At 50.8% G+C, this 15,634-nt stretch overlaps 5 protein-coding genes across 5 annotated transcripts; 4 read left to right on the top strand and 1 right to left on the bottom strand.

The window, feature by feature from the left end:
- The first annotated feature begins 123 nt into the window (after positions 1-123).
- P174DRAFT_442080 (uncharacterized protein) lies at positions 124-880 on the top strand. Its single transcript, XM_024827496.1, has one exon. It carries the CDS (start codon positions 512-514, stop codon positions 758-760), a length of 249 nt encoding a protein of 82 aa, XP_024683347.1. The 5' UTR covers positions 124-511; the 3' UTR covers positions 761-880.
- A 3,322-nt stretch (positions 881-4,202) lies between these two features.
- P174DRAFT_460797 (DEAD/DEAH box helicase) lies at positions 4,203-7,384 on the top strand (the record flags this gene model as incomplete). Its single annotated transcript, XM_024829925.1, has 8 exons — positions 4,203-4,997; positions 5,057-5,239; positions 5,290-5,773; positions 5,823-5,994; positions 6,045-6,206; positions 6,260-6,706; positions 6,766-7,186; positions 7,235-7,384. 8 exons carry the CDS (start codon positions 4,203-4,205, stop codon positions 7,382-7,384), a joined length of 2,814 nt encoding a protein of 937 aa, XP_024683346.1.
- Positions 7,385-7,740: 356 nt separating this feature from the next.
- P174DRAFT_512858 (uncharacterized protein) lies at positions 7,741-9,140 on the bottom strand (the record flags this gene model as incomplete). The annotated part of the gene is made up of 3 exons (XM_024831915.1): positions 8,564-9,140; positions 8,165-8,537; positions 7,741-8,102 (listed from the first exon to the last, which is right to left on the bottom strand). The coding sequence occupies exons 1-3, from the start codon at positions 8,729-8,731 to the stop codon at positions 7,741-7,743; spliced, it is 903 nt and encodes a 300-aa protein (XP_024683345.1). The 5' UTR covers positions 8,732-9,140.
- Positions 9,141-9,328: 188 nt separating this feature from the next.
- P174DRAFT_194335 (uncharacterized protein) lies at positions 9,329-9,695 on the top strand. Its single transcript, XM_024821291.1, has one exon. The coding sequence runs from the start codon at positions 9,404-9,406 to the stop codon at positions 9,614-9,616; it is 213 nt and encodes a 70-aa protein (XP_024683344.1). The 5' UTR covers positions 9,329-9,403; the 3' UTR covers positions 9,617-9,695.
- A 144-nt stretch (positions 9,696-9,839) lies between these two features.
- P174DRAFT_442075 (CORVET complex membrane-binding subunit VPS8) lies at positions 9,840-15,068 on the top strand. The gene is made up of 4 exons (XM_024827495.1): positions 9,840-10,460; positions 10,513-10,566; positions 10,602-10,938; positions 11,003-15,068. The coding sequence occupies exons 1-4, from the start codon at positions 10,134-10,136 to the stop codon at positions 15,013-15,015; spliced, it is 4,731 nt and encodes a 1,576-aa protein (XP_024683343.1). The 5' UTR covers positions 9,840-10,133; the 3' UTR covers positions 15,016-15,068.
- The last annotated feature ends 566 nt before the right edge of the window (positions 15,069-15,634 follow it).

Here is a 15,634-nt window from a genome sequence, read left to right as displayed (position 1 = left end):
CTTTTCAGTAGACTCTCGATAGATACACAGGCCGGTTATTATTATTTTACACACTATCTTGGTCCCCTTGCTCAGTCTTAAGGGTTAAGGCGGCTGTTGACCCGTTGGGTGATCTACGTATTGGTGCTAGCGGGAGAATTTACTCATGTAGGCAGGTCTAGTCTAGTCGTTTTATATGGGTGGTTCCCGCCGGGTTTGTTTGATTTAGTCACCTCGAAAGGGTTGTGTGTGTGCGTGTGTCTGTTGTGGGCCGAGCGACCCGATGCAAAGAACCATGATGACGATTATGATGATATCTGAACATGGGGCCATAGAAAAGTAATGCATTATGAAGGCCCCATTATCTATAGAACAGAGCGAATGAACCCATCCACCATAGTCAAAGTACACTACATAAGGCTATAAGTACCTTAGAGGTTCGATGAGAACCCGGAGTTGATCCGGAAAATGTATGGTAAAATATGGGAAAGGGAAAGAGACGGGAAAAGCCTCAGTCTAGGTTGTGGCTGGAATGTTGTTACGTAGGGCAGCATGCGTGTTGGCTGTTGCTTCTCTCCGTCACCACCATCTGGTCCTGGAAGAAGCCATGCGACCTTGTTCCGCCTTTCCTGGGAAATCAAAATCCCTGGACTTCCTGAGATACAATATGATGAACCTATTGATGGCGATCGCCTCATTGGGAAAAGAATCCAGTAATGTGCTGCGCGGTTATTGCTCCGTCAACACGGCCGAGAGGTACTCTGGCATCCGAGGAGTATAGTCGCACAGGAACATGGTATCATACATACAGCTAGAATTCCGTTCTAGTGGACAGAGGAGGGTACGTATGAATAACAAATGTGACAAAATTAAGGCATTATAGGACGGATATATTAGATCTCCCAATCTTCAGTAAGCATCAACGTTGCAACGATACACGCAGTTTTCAGAGGAGCTCACAGAATATAGGTAGGAGGCCAAATTCCGATTGAAAACAGGCTTAGGTATCTCTCTACCTACGAATAAAATTTCGAATTTTTCGTCTGGTATGGCTGGGACCCCTCGCACTAGCTACTATCGATCCGAAGAATGAACAACGCCTGTGGACAAACGCCACTTTCAATACAAACAATGGGCAACGATAGGAAATCCCTAGTCCTTACTCAGTTTCAGATGATTCGCTTGTAAAGGGGGGAGGGGCTACTCCAGAGGGGTATCAGACTTGTACGACCGAATATTGTCCGCAACCCGAAATGAAGCGATAGGGACGGCCGATGATTTGACTCTAATAGTCAAGCGAGAGCCTTCCGGTAGGGCCTCTGCATGACGCTCAGTTGGATTATCAAAATAAATGGTTTCTACTCAATATGCTGGACCAACTGGGCAGTATGAAGGGTCTCGATTCTCTTAGGTTGAGAAAGATCATCACGTTACCAGCGCGAACTGCTATATGCGTGGCTTAGTGCAGGGAATCAGTGAAATGCATTTGCTGGGGATCCCCGCGGCAGCGGACTTTTGGCTGGCTCCATACTAATAGTCTTGGCTGGAACTAAGGTTTTTATTATTCGACGGAAATGACCGCGAACAATCCCACACTGCTTATTATGGAGTGTGATCCCGATTTACTCTCACAATATCATTCAGAATCCTTCCCTAGGTTTAGTCAGAACAAATTTACTCTTAGGCTGAGGGAAATGCATGCTCATGACTACCAGCTTGCCTTGCGGATTCCTTAATACCGCTGGTTGTCTGGAGATCATACCTAAACCACGTCAGACTCGGCCAATCATAGTCCTTATGCCACGATAGCCGATGATTGCTGCTCGCTAACGTTTCTGACGGAGTTGCCACCATCGTAGACATTATTATTGCTGGTTCGAGCTCGATGGTGCACACACCACCAAAGCAAAATGTCTGTCCTCAAATAGGATTTAACCGTGGAGGTCAGGCTTTTTCACCCGTTCCAGAGATGCCTGGTTCTCAGAGTCATGTGAGATCTGATCGAATGCTTGCCTCATGCTGTTACCTTGATTTAGCGACAGTGTAAGATCTGAGACGCTCGTATTCCTCAGCCTCCTGCTCGCGTGTTTCGCGACTAAATCAGGGGCAACTCATATGAAGATTGGGAGTGGCATTGTGGAGGATTGCTTGCTGCTGACTGTGGCGACGGCAGGCGTTGTCATACCTAGATACCATAGTGTGAGCTAAACCAACTCATTGAACAGTCGCGATGATGATAGTCTTTCCTCGTAAATCGGAGATATTAGTACGTTAGGAGAGAGAGAAATATAGACTAATCGACTTCATTTCAATTGCATTGTCTTCTGTCGGCGCCCATGACTTGCACACAGTCCACTCACGAACAGTAGGTAAGTACCCTGGCGAATATATATCTCCGACTTGCCGCCAATTTTGCTATGAGCGCCAGCGCACCTCGAGCCAGCTTATTTAGGTCAAACTTATCCGTATAATTAATGATACCATCAATGCTAGATTAAGAAATCATAATTTACTGTTATATAACCGCCCGTGTCGTTGTGCTCGGCAGTCAATTCGAGGACCGACGGCTACGGTCTATAAGCGACGCTCGGCAGATACTGATGGATGGCTGAGGGTCAAAAGTGGTCCGGACCATCGCACTACTTTCCTCTCTGCCATTTGGCTCTCTATCTCCGCACCCTTCCCTCGCCTGCTGTCTTTGCTTGTCTATTTCACATTGTCCCCTTGACTTATTGTTTCGTGGAGATATCTTTGTAGAAACCATGTATCCGAGGAAGTCCGGATGTACGGAGTAGCAGAGCACAGCGCACATCCACCAAAATGAAGGGGACTGAAGCGGGTCTTGGCAATGCACCTTCTTATGTCCTTTGAAGAAGAGAAAGAGCAGGATCTCAAACGCGATAGCGTACTGTCTTACGTTTCCACTTCGCGAGTATCCCCCCGACTCGAGAGCTCTATGGCAGACTCGATAGGCGGGCTTAGTTACATCGATCTAGGAATACTCATGGCTGTGAACTCCGTTGGCAGATACGGTGTGCATTCACATTGATCGAATGCATCCACACTAGCTAGAGGGGTATCGAGTCATGTGTACTAGATACTGGACCGTAGTAAGTTAGCTGCATACGACTAGTGGTAACTCCGTACATGCGCTGGATTTCATCCTCGGGTACACTTTGGGAAATGGATTTCCGCGTCGCATATGGCAGTGGACTACTCAGTGGAATAATCGTGTTCCAGAGTACTGAATAATCCTAATCTCGGGGAAACAATTTCTATCCGCTGAACTTAGGAGTTATCGATTTCCAACTTGCATCAGTTAAGTGGTGATCACAAGCCACTGTACCACAGGTGGATACTAGGCGACCGCGTAGCCAAGCATAGATGATGATGATTCATCAAAACAAGCCCTGAACACTTTCAAGTTGGATAACTATACCAATATGCTCTTAATATTCCATATTAATAATGTTTATGAAGAGGAGAATGAACCATTAATCACTATACCAGATGAGATAGAAACGGATGCAAGAAGAGATGCAGCATAAGGGCAGAGTCAAACTCCCTAGACGCACAAATAATCTGTCCGTGCACAACCATAGGTGTCCAACCTGCTGGGCTTGGTAAATGAGCCCTTTATGCCACCATACCTACTTTGTCTAGCGTGGTCATGTAGTGAATGAGAATCATTGGATATCTATCTACTAGTGCTATCTGGTGGCTACTAGTAACTAGCGTGCTCCGGTTGGCTGGACGGAGCTGATCCAGGAACGTTCCGCCCTGCAGAGTGCAGACGGTAAGCAGCAAATAATGATTAAGTGCCTTGGATCCTTACCAGGCTCAAGTAACCGCCATATCTGCCTTGCTGCCTTATTGCCTTAGGCTGTTATTTTTCCATATCCGCGACTGCAGTTTCCCGAAACTGACGCGGTGCACCCGCGCTGTTGCCTTGAATGTAATTATCTCCAGTACAAGTAAAAAGAGAGAGAGATGATCGCGATGCTCCTCAGGAGAGTTTGATTGATTGGGATTTCAAGCAGGTTAAATGGTCAATATGCTGGAGGAGTTTGGACAGATCTGATACAATAACTCAGTGCATCCCACTCTATTGTTTGGCGCCCAACCGTCAGCATCCACTATAACGCCACGGATTTTCAGAACTTGAGCACTTGCTAAGCGTACGCCGCACCGTTATCCTAGCATACAGTACAGATGCTCAAGGGATGCCATTCCAAATTCATGGCTTCCAGACTTCCATCGATGTCGCTCGCCAGCAGACTTATGATGTAGCCTCACTGGCAGGACAAAAGCGACTTACAGAGCAGTCACCGAATGACTCTTTCAAGGTCGCAAACCTGAAACAAGACATTGATAATAGTAAGACTGGTTTGCTGGATATTCGTGCGGTCGATTTTTCTCGTCCCTCAGTAACTCCTCAGAAAAACCGACTGGTCGCAAGCGAGATTCATCACGTTGCAGCCGCCATTCCCCCAGGAGGCAGCCAACCAGGAAGGACAGATAACGCCGTACCAGGTTCCAGTCAAAATCCTCTTCTGTTTCTCAAAAATCCCCGATATGGACTGCCACCTGCTCTGGTGGCCAACTTTGCTGCTCTTGGGGTTACCAGCATCTACCCGTGGCAGGCGTCATGTTTGCTCGCTCGGGGACTCCTCGAAGGGGAGCGGCATCTTGTCTATACAGCACCTACTGGAGGCGGAAAGTCCCTCGTGGCCGATGTCTTGATGCTGAAACGCATCATTGAACATCCGTCTCGCAAGGCGATCCTCGTCCTTCCGTATGTGGCACTCGTTCAAGAAAAGCTCAAGTGGCTTAGACGCATTGTGGAAAACGTCGAAAAGAAAGTCCTTGATGATGATGATGAAGCGGCTCGGTCGCAGCCATACTACCAACGCTGGAAAAAGCTACAGAAATCTATTCGGGTCACAGGGTACTTTGGTGGGACTAGGACCGCTGCCTCTTGGGCTGACACAGACATTGCCGTCTGCACGATAGAGAAGGTCTGCCTTTCTCAGAAGCCATCGACGAGGGTGAACTGATTACTGACATGGGCTTCCAGGCAAACTCATTGATTAATACCGCTGTTGAAGAATGCTCTATTGGAGACTTGGGTGTCGTTGTCTTGGACGAATTACACATGCTGGACGATGAGCATCGCGGCTACATCCTCGAACTGATGGTGACAAAATTGCTGTTGCTGCAACAAGACATCCAGATTATTGGCATGAGTGCCACCCTTTCTGTAAGTGATCACTTCTGTATCTCGATTGGGGCCCGCTAACTCAAGGACAGAATACGAAACTGTTGGCGGACTGGATGAATGCAAAGTACTTTATTTCTACTTATCGACCGGTTCCAATCGACGAGTACCTGGTCTACGAGAACGCTATTTACCCTGCTGCAACTTCGCGTCAATTGTTCCAGACTATCACTAGGTTGAAGACCATGAAAACGATTTCCTTGACGGATACTATGCCCCCACACCGCATGATACAATGTTCAAAACATCGAGAACTTGCAAACCCCATGACAAATGCAATGGTTGCTCTGGCCGTCGACACTGCTGCAGCAGGGTATGGTGCTTTGGTATTCTGCGGGAGTCGGCAAGGTTGCCAGATCAGTGCAGGAATCATCAGCGAAGCTATGCCTGCAGTGTCTGGATTGGAGGCCGATGAGCTGAGCAGGAGATTGGATCTCCTTGCCGATCTCAGAAGCCTTCCCAGCGGCCTTGATCCAGTTTTAGAAAACACCATCCTCAAGGGTGTTGGATTTCACCGTAGGTGCTTACCTCGCTGGCTTACGTCAATGACCTAACTCGGCTACAGACGCAGGAATGACCGCTGAAGAGCGGGAATTGATAGCTCAAGCATATGACCAAGGAGTTTTGAAAGTTATCGTGGCCACCTGCAGTCTGGCAGCGGGTGTCAATCTTCCAGCGCGGAGGGTGATCATTAATGGAGCACGCATGGGCCGAGAGTTGGTCGGACCGGCGATGCTGTAAGAACCGCCTACTTTGATTTCAGTGACCCGAGCTAACGAGAGGCAAGACGGCAAATGTGCGGACGAGCGGGCCGCAAGGGAAAGGACAACGCCGGTGAAACGTATCTGATATGCGGAAAAGCTGATATACAAGCTGTTTGCGACCTTCTCGAAGCCGATATGCCGGCAATTGAAAGCTGCCTAGCACCGGAGAAGAGAGGTCTCAAACGGTATTTTGTCTTAAAAACATTGCTATACGGGCAGTTGCTGATATATGATCTAGGGCTCTTCTGGAAGCTATTGCAACGGGGCTGGTCTCCGGTTGCGAAGCAATCAAAGAATATGTGAAATGCACTCTTTTGTATCGGACGGTGGACAAGAAGATTGCCTATTCCATTATGGAGTCCTCACTTCAGGAACTAATTGACGAAGGACTACTAATTTTCAAAGAGGATGAATCGTACGAGGCGACAAAACTTGGGCAGGCAGTAGTGGCCTCGGCGTTCGCTCCCGAGGACGGCCTTTTTGTATACGAAGAATTGAAACGAGCCTTACGGGCATTTGTCATGGATGGTGACATGCATATTTTCTACATGTTCACCCCCATCCAAGTGGCGATGAACACTCAGATAGATTGGCTCATTTTCCGAGAACAGCTGGATAATCTTGACGAAAGTGGTCTACGGGCGCTGCAGTTTGTCGGCGTGCAGCCGTACTTTGTGAATTTGATGTGCGCTGAATTGTTTTAATTCCGTTGGTAAAGAGCATGGAGGCACTAACGGCTTGCAGGGTCCAGAGCGGAGGATCGCTAAAGGAAGACAACCCAGAACAGATTAAACAGGCGACTATCTATCGGCGGGCCTACACAGCTTTTCAGCTGCGTGACTTGAGTAACGAGGTGCCACTATCGACAATTGCGAGCCGCTACAACATCCCCCGTGGCGCTGTTCAGACACTAGCACAGCAATGTCACGGCTTTGCGGCAGGCATGGTGAAGTTCTGCCAGCGCATGGACTGGGGCATGCTTGCTGCAGTTCTGGATCATATGCGCGATCGACTGGAAGCTGGAGCGCGCGCAGACTTACTCGAGATGGCCCAGGTCACGTATGTGAAGGGCTGGACGGCACGACTGCTCCGAGAAAATGGGTTTCGCAACTTGAGAGACCTGGCCGAGGCAGAGGCGAAGGACCTTGTCCCGGTACTGATGATGGTATGTTATTCGGCTGTTTTAAGAATGCCTGGGGTTAACCGTTGCCAGGCGAATCCTCGCAAAGCGCAAAAGAGCCAGCTACATCCCACGGAGGCCGAGCGGTATAGAAAAAAGCTGCTTGCAAAAGCCGAGATTATCGTGGCTTCCGCAAACAAGATCTGGGGTATGTATAATGAAGCTTTAGATGATCTTGAATGAATGCTCAGGTCAGTGTCTTAGAACGCGAGATGCAAGTTGACTTGGAGGAATGAGAGCCGAGTTCAAGTATGACCATTCCCATGGTTTACTGACGCTTATCACCCGAACTTCCGACCTTTTTCAAAGACGTGCGATGATGAACTGTATCATGACCTGGAGCAGGGTTCCGGAGTGTTATGGAGATTGAAGCAACTACGTTGAATTCTGGCACTTGGAATAGAATTTGTGGGACAATCTTCTTGGACATATCATATCACTCTAGTAGGTAGGCATAGGATTGCTATCTCTAACGAATCATGTTGGAATGGAATAAACTCAAGAGGGTATCAGCAAACAAAAACAAACACCCAACACAATCAGACACCATTCAGAGCGTTCTGTGCGTTCATGACTTGACCTTGATCGACGAAATCCGCCAGGACAACGTTAGGCTTCCGACCGTAGAGAGAGCTGCACAATGCGCTCTGCGCGCCAATACTGCCACTACCAGACACGGCATTGGTCTGCGGTGCGCGCAAGCGATCGGGGACCAGGATGCCCAGGATCTCGACGTCCAGGAAATGATTGACGATGTACATGCGCCCATCAGCCGAGGCACCGGATGGACGGTCGATGCTGCAACTCGGGAAGTTTGCGTCTGTTACGTCGAAGGGGGTTTCGAAGTAATAAGCGAACTCGTTGAGGATATAGGGGACGGAGTTGACATCGGCGCCGTAATCTACCCATGGTCAGCCGCACATACCCCCTCGGACATGCCTTTAACAGACGGCCAATACTCACCCAGGAACACCACCAGCCTCTTCCCCTTCTCAATCAACGCCGCCAAGGTCGGCCACGCATCCATCGCCAACGTCTGGGGGCTCCCCTCCGGCACAAACGCATAGTCCCTCAACCCGGCCCCCGCAAAGGCCTCGTCGAAGCGCGCCACTGGCACACTATCCGCGTTCGTCAAGAGCAGGGTGACGACCTCGTCCGGGTGCGCATCCAGCCACCCCTTCACGGTCTCCAGGAACGACTGCAAGGTCCCCGCGTCCTCGAGCAGACAGGAGGTATGGCATAGCCGGAGCGCAGTGTCGCTCTCGTCGAGGCTCTTGTGTGTCTGGCCCTGGAGGAAGCGGATGCCCAGGTCTAGTTGTTCTGTCACCTCGAGGTTCTGGTTTTGTTGCGGGAGGGGCCGACGAAGGGGCTGTCGTGGGCGCCTAGGAAGGTGATGTTGGAGTAGAGGCGGGTGCAATAGGCTGGGTTGCCGTTGCAGGTTGTTGGGGTTGCTCTTTGGGTTACGGGGGTTGTAAGGACTGGGATGGGGAGGAGGGAGACGAAGAGAGGGAGGAAATGGAGGGGGGACATGTTTGAGCTGTAGAATACTCTGTAAGTAGAGAGGTAGGAGTAGGCTGTAATGTGAAGAGACTGTTCTCAAGGTCGAAGCTACGTGGGATAAGCTTGATTCTTATTCTTATCTCATTTCACTTGAAGAAAGAAGAATAATGGAATGATCAGATCATGCATGCCCTCGTCCCTCTTCGAAGAATGTCCAGGATCACGGCACATCACAGCTCCTTGTGACCATAACGCGACCACCTGGGTAGTATCAGCTCCCATCATGTACGCCGATACTTGTGGAATAAAACCTCCACCTTGGATGAAGGCTGATACTACCCTGCGGGTTATAGCGCTCTGAGAGGGACGAGGTACCGGCATGCGTGTAGAGGGTAAGCTCGGTGGTTGGTGGATGGAGAACAGTTAGCTTGTGATGGATAGAGAGAGGGACAGATTGATAGGATGATCAGGCTGGATGAGTTTATCACCTGCAGGTCCAGCGGTCCAGCAAGCGTCTGCCAGTTACTGTATCCATCCCGCAGATCATGGATGGATTGCGGTTAAAGCTTGCTTGGGGGTCTCCTGAGTCAGTGAAATGAATGGTTGGATGTTGTTTTGTTTCTTGCATATTTAACCTTGAGTAGGGTGCGCTTCTGGTTGCATTCTTTCGCTTGGATTTGTGAGACGATTGATAAGAGTATTATGATCGTTTATTATTGGATTATGCAAGAAATAAATATGGCATTATTATTAACTAAGCTCTTTTATACCTACCTACTTACTTATTGTACCAGAGGAGACTTGGACACTGTCGTTGATCGCGGCCTTAGGCATACATCTCAGGTACAGGCCGTCAACAATCCAGGCACGATGAACGATGGAATGTTTCTCTGGTTTATTCGACATCAACAGTAGTGATAGTATAATGTTTGAATTCGAACATCATCAAAAGGTCACCTCTCAATCTCAATAATTCTCCTCGCCTGTAGATAGACACGTTGAAAGTGGCAGGCTGTGACTGCTCGTGGCTTGTGGGGTTGGTGACATGATAGCATACTAGCAGGCAGCCAAGCCAGCCTCCCCCATTACCATTTCTGGTGGATCAGCTCCAGCTCAACGAGCTGCTTCAACCGCCGCGGGAGAAACGGCCACGGTTATTGATCCAACAACTGTCTCACATTTATTCATGGGGTTTGCGATCTACCATTGATCCCAACATTCTTGATTCGGGTTATCGCCGTGTCGATTCATCGCTTGGAAACCTCCAATACCCGTCCCTCCTGCGATCGGCTTCGTCGGTCAACCTTCACCCACCGCCTCATCTTTCACACCAAACCCCCGGCAACAGGCTTCGGGTCTCGTTCCTTATCACGGCACCTTAACGTCATTTGAATGAATAGAGAGGAGAGATGGTTATGCGAACTTCCTGCCGATGAGCTCCAATATCGAGGGCAGTGATGACCGGGACCGCGAGGATGAGCTGGACTTGGGCCAGGAGGATGAGGGAGCCCTCATGCCTGCCGAAAATAGGCCCCTAGAAGCCGATGGGCAGCGCAATGAGCCGGAAAATGGTACAATGGCTTACTTTGAGGAGGATCTCTCCCCAGAGACCGACCAAGACCAGATGCCAGACAAAACGATGCCCTCGTCTGACACCGAGGCTGCCAATCTTCCAGTAACGCCCCGTATCGGTCAGCTCGTTGCTGCTGGCAGTCCTAATGAGACAGCCTCGACACCGGATGATACCCCTTCTCTACATGTCGGTGTGCTTGCAATCCGAATGCCATCGATCGACCCGCTGATTGTTCTAGGGCTCCGTTCTCTCATCACAAAGCAGCAGTGCTCTGGCGCTCCGAGCGTCCCTCGTCCCAGTCCCAGTCCTTCCCATCGTCCGTTCGAGCTCCGCTTCCAGTCGAGGCTCTCCTCCTCCCCTCTCGGGTTCCGGCCATCCTCGCCGTTTCTGTCGCATATCCACTCGCGAAAGTCTTCCCTTACAAGCCGCATGTCCCCGTTCACCGGGGAGTCTGAAACCCCTCAAGGTCCTTGGGATGTAATCCGGTGGACCAAATTGCGAAAGATTACCGGGCAAGCATTCTCAGAAGTAGGCAAGCGGAACTTTGGTCATCCGACGTGCATGGCGGTTTCTACAAGTATTGTGATTGGAACGTCTAAAGGGATCATTCTGGTGTTTGATTACCAGCAAAGCTTGAAGACCATCATCGGAACAGGAACCAAGGGTATGTTGGTTGGAATCTTCACACGTCTTTGGTACACCGACTAAGCTGCTGACTGTTGCGACAGCTGTTGAATGCGGCGCCATCACCTCGCTGGCACTTTCGGCCGATCACTCCACAGTCGCCGGGGGCCATACCTCTGGCGACATATTTACATGGGAGATCTCGCGATCTGCTCGACCTTTCCTTCACATACCCCCAATACCCGCGAATCAACTCGAGTTTCGAACCTCCGATGGTCACATAACAGGAATGTCGGTGATCCATCTTGGCTTCCTGGGGACGAGACGCACTGCGCTGGTGTCGGCTGACAAGCGGGGAATGGCCTTCTCGCATCTGGCCACTCGCGGTATGGGCGCAGTAGGTCGAACGGTGAAGACAACACGAATCCTGGGCCGGTATCCCGAAGTCTTCGCCGATGGCCACCGCACACGGAAACCGAGCTCCGTCCTCGCCTTTTCGCCTCTCCCTCTTGGAAACGTGGAACAGCCAACCGATTCGCTGGGTCTGGTCGCTATGCTGACTCCCTACCTCCTCGTGATTGTCTCCACGACGCCCGTTGCGCAGACGCAATACAAGTCACCGCGCCCGAAAGAGGTCGCCGCACACGGTGCGATGACAGGCGCGCTGGCTTGGTTTCCAGCAATCAAGCTGAAGGGCACAGACTCCGAGACTTCAAAGACGAAGCTTGTTTATTGTTGGTCCAACGTGCTGACAGTACTGGATGTCGCTGAGATGGAGACGGATGAACCGCCAAGTGGAGATAGACCTCCTGCTCTGGAATTCACACCACGAAGCCGGTGGAAGGCCGAAGAGGCGATCGTTGCCGTGCAGTGGCTGAGTCGCTCAGTACTGGCAGTGCTCACAATCACCCAGCAGCTGCTGATTCTTGAGGACCATTCTATGCGCGTGACCGACGCCGTGGATTTGCTGAATCGACACATATACCATGTCGACCTTTTCTCCTCGCAGCTGCATTCCTTAGTCGAGCAATTGAATGAGGAAGATACGTCGATGCATGGCGTCGTCGCTGATGCGTTTTACATGAGCTTCCGCTCGTACAAAGGACGTCTCTTCTTGATGGGCTTCAATGAAGCACTAGTCGGCAGTCTTTCCAACTGGGCGGATCGGCTCTTTGCACTCATGGAGGCCGGTGATTTTATTGGTGCAATCCAACTGGCGACATCGTACTATAAAGGTAGTGCCGAGAAATTGACCGTAGGGCTGCCGGAAGAGGACGCCTTGAGACAGCCTATCGTTCGCGAAAAGCTGCTTGAGATCGTATCGGCCTCGTTGAAGTTTGCTTTTGGCCGCAACACGGAAGCCAACAATGAGCGCCTCGAAAGCCGCCAGCTCGAGGAACTGGCCGAGGTTTCGATATCCGCCTGTGTTAATATGGCGGAGGACGAGTTTCTCTGGGACGAGGTCTTCAATTGGTACGAGGAGCATGATTCGCAAGGTGTCTTCCTCGATGCTCTTGAGCCTTATATCGTGGACGGAGCAGTGCGCTCCTTACCTCCAACCGCTGTCAAGGCTTTAATCAACCACTTCAGCACAAATCATTCGACCAGTCGATTGGAAGAGATCATCTGTCTACTTGATACCACGACGATGGACATTGACCAGGTCACAAATCTGTGCAAGCACTATAATTTATACGACGCTTTTATATATGTATGGAACCGCTGCCTTGGCGACTACGTGAGCCCGCTGGAGGAACTTATTGCACTCATTCCGGCGCAAGTGGAGTCCATGGTCAACGGGGATTCGATGGATGTGCTGAATCGACATACGAACGCTGCGAAGATGTTTCCGTACCTCTCATTCGTGCTCACAGGCCGCATCTATCCGACTGGTGAAGAGATGGACAATGCCGAGGCCACGACAGCCAAGACAGCATTGTACGACTACCTCTTCTCAGGGAACCAATCTGGCACTCCTCAAGCGATAGGAACGTTCGCGAGTTTGCATGCCATGTTGAAGTTTGACGCATCTAGTTTTATGAGCATGTTGAACGAGGCGTTTGAGGATAGTTTCCTGAACGACCAGGAGCCCGATGAGATCCCCGCGCAAGGAGTCTCGATCAACCGCCAATACCTGATCAGCATTCTGTTCCAGGTTATGACGCCTACTTCTTTCGATTCTTCAGATACCATCTACCTCGACATGTTCGTTGCGCGCAACCTGCCCAAATACCCTCAATATATCCTGCTGTCTGGCACTACGCTTCATCAAGTATTGGTGCGACTATGTCGCTACCCGAGTGAGGAGATGGCGGATGACTGTGAGCTCAGTGCGGAATACCTACTCTCTATTTACCATCCCCCGGATATCCAGAACATGATCCCACTTTTCCGGGAAGCTCGCTTCTACCGTATCTTGAAATCCACGTACCGCTCTGAGAGACAATTCCCCGAGTTGATACTCACGTACCTTGAGGACCCCAGCGAGCAGGAAGCGGTATTCACCTGTCTACAGGACTGCCTCCGCCCCGGCTCCGTATTGGGCAAAAAGCAAAGACGGGATGTCATCGACGTGATCAAGAAACATGCTGGGCAATTGGCTGGCATTGATGTGAGAACAGCCGCGCAGACAATGCAGGAATTCGCCCCCGAAACGCATGAGACATTCCTCAAGGCTCTGGAGGACGACAGTTATAAGCAGTATCAGTATCTGCTCGTTGTCGCCGAAAGCCCGACGCGGGAGGTTGCAGAAGCAGGGGCTCCCCGAAACGTCGCAAACTGGATGATTGAGCGATATGTGCAGTTGCTCTGCAGGTACAATCCCTCGCACGTTGTTGAGTTTGTGGATGATTTGCGAACGGGCGATGTACGGCTGGAGGAGTTGTTGCCTGCCATGGAAGAGAGCGGGGTTGTCGATGCGGCTGTCATTCTGCTCGTGAGGCAAGGCCAGGTGCGAGCTGCAATGGACCGGCTCATCGCTCACTTGGGTGCACTGCAATCGGGTCTGGTGGGAATATTGCAGAGTGCGCAAGAGAGTCCTGACTCTGCCAGTACGGCGGAAGCGATTACCGATCTTCTTGAATCCTTGGACAAGTATGCGCACGTTGGCATCTGGTTGTGCCAAAGTCAAAGCCGGACGACTAAAACGTCGCGACCGGAGAGGAACGGTACTGGCAGTAAGGTTATGTTGGACCAGCCTTTGTCTTTCAACGAGACTCTGTGGCTGGACCTGATTGAGGCAGTAGTTCGCATCGCGAGCAGTGTATTTGCTCTGGTGCGGGGACAGCAAGTTGATGACGACAAACTCACCCAGGTGGCCCCTGGGACCTCCTCACCGGGCGACAATACCGCCCAACTCATGTCGTCCGTCCGCACTCTGGTTCAACAAGTATTTACTGCTCTTCTGTCGAGCACTGTCAAGCTTGGCGGAGCGGCCCCTAGTGCCGAGCGGACCGATGTAACCTTTCTCCGCATCCTACGTGCATTTCTCACTCGAGCTGCCAGCTGGTCACCGTCGCTTCTCGAGCTGCGTGCCGTCTTGGCGTCGGTCTTCTCCGCCTACACGTACGAAAAATCCTTACTGTCTCTGGCCAATGGCATGCTCGATCGAGACCTCTTTGTGCATGTGGAGGAGGTCACGCGGTTGCGTCAACGGGGATGGCGGCCGCGGGGGCAAGTGTGCGAGATCTGCCGGCAACGCATCTGGGGTCCCGGGGTGGGGTCGCAGTACTGGGAAGCATGGGAGAAAAGACAGGAAGGGGAGCGGCAACGGCGGGCGATCAAACGGCTGGAAGGCAGATTTGATCCTGCAACTGCCAGGGGGAAGGGAAAAGCTGCTGCCGTGGGCGCAGGCGCTGGTCCGTCACTGCACTACAACGGGCATGTGGAACATGACCGTCAACATCGGGAAGTTGCCGGAGCACCTGAAACCGACGAGGCTTTCCACAATGCCGAAGAAAAGCGCATCGGCCCCGCCGTTGTATTCTCCTGCCGTCATTTGTATCACCAACAGTGTCTGGTGGACATGGCTCAGGCTGGACGGGCGAGTAAGCGAAACTCGGCCCATTTTGCGCCGGATGGAACAGGATTGGAGTTGTCATGTCCGACTTGTACATAAACAGGACTTGGAAGCCATCTACTGTAGTCATCATTCTTATAATCATATCTCCGTATGATGTAAAATATGCACCAGCCCTGCTTTGTCCCCCTTCCGCATTCTTAAGGCATGCCAGCCCATGGACCCGGCATATTTGACAGAATGTCATGATTAGGAAGAATGAGTCCGGGCTATTTTCGCAGCATAAAAGTCTATCATATCAGCAGACCAGGATTGTAACGCAACGGAAATAATGCAACAACACGGCGATAGTTGCATTGGTATGTTGACGCAAGTGCAACATAGCCTCGTGCGGCGCGCGATACAACCATGAAGAAACCCCCAGTCGGCAGTTGGTTATATCCCGATACATTATTGACATCAGATAGATGAGAATCTGCAAGAAAAACCGGCATCTACAGGGGACGGAGATGACATCGGAGTCATTTCTTCAACTAGAAGAAATGGATCCATCCATTCACGTCTTGTCTCCTTATTCGACGTGACGAGTCCAGTGAAGTCAGTAGACCCCCTTTTTCCACGCTTATTGATCCTGCATGGTTACCATTACATTCTGACTAACAAAGCTTAGAATGTGATTGATGCAAGCCGCTGTTTCACTATATCCCAGTGACTACTG

The sequence above is a fragment of the Aspergillus novofumigatus genome (assembly GCF_002847465.1).
Source record: "Aspergillus novofumigatus IBT 16806 chromosome Unknown P174scaffold_4, whole genome shotgun sequence".
In the NCBI taxonomy this organism is placed as follows: Eukaryota; Fungi; Ascomycota; class Eurotiomycetes; order Eurotiales; family Aspergillaceae; genus Aspergillus; species Aspergillus novofumigatus.
The sequence above is the reverse complement of the archived record's forward strand: the minus strand, read 5'-3'. Positions and strand labels throughout refer to the sequence as shown.

Bases quoted from the DNA above. Each gene is read 5' to 3' on its own strand.
- P174DRAFT_194335 (XM_024821291.1), top strand. From the start codon at position 9,404: ATGATCGTTTATTATTGGATTATGCAAGAAATAAATATGGCATTATTA.
- P174DRAFT_442080 (XM_024827496.1), top strand. From the start codon at position 512: ATGTTGTTACGTAGGGCAGCATGCGTGTTGGCTGTTGCTTCTCTCCGT.
- P174DRAFT_442075 (XM_024827495.1), top strand. From the start codon at position 10,134: ATGAGCTCCAATATCGAGGGCAGTGATGACCGGGACCGCGAGGATGAG. The intron at 10,461-10,512 runs GTCGGTGTGCTT...TGATTGTTCTAG, and splicing joins ATGATACCCCTTCTCTACAT to GGCTCCGTTCTCTCATCACA. The intron at 10,939-11,002 runs GTATGTTGGTTG...CTGTTGCGACAG, and splicing joins CATCGGAACAGGAACCAAGG to CTGTTGAATGCGGCGCCATC.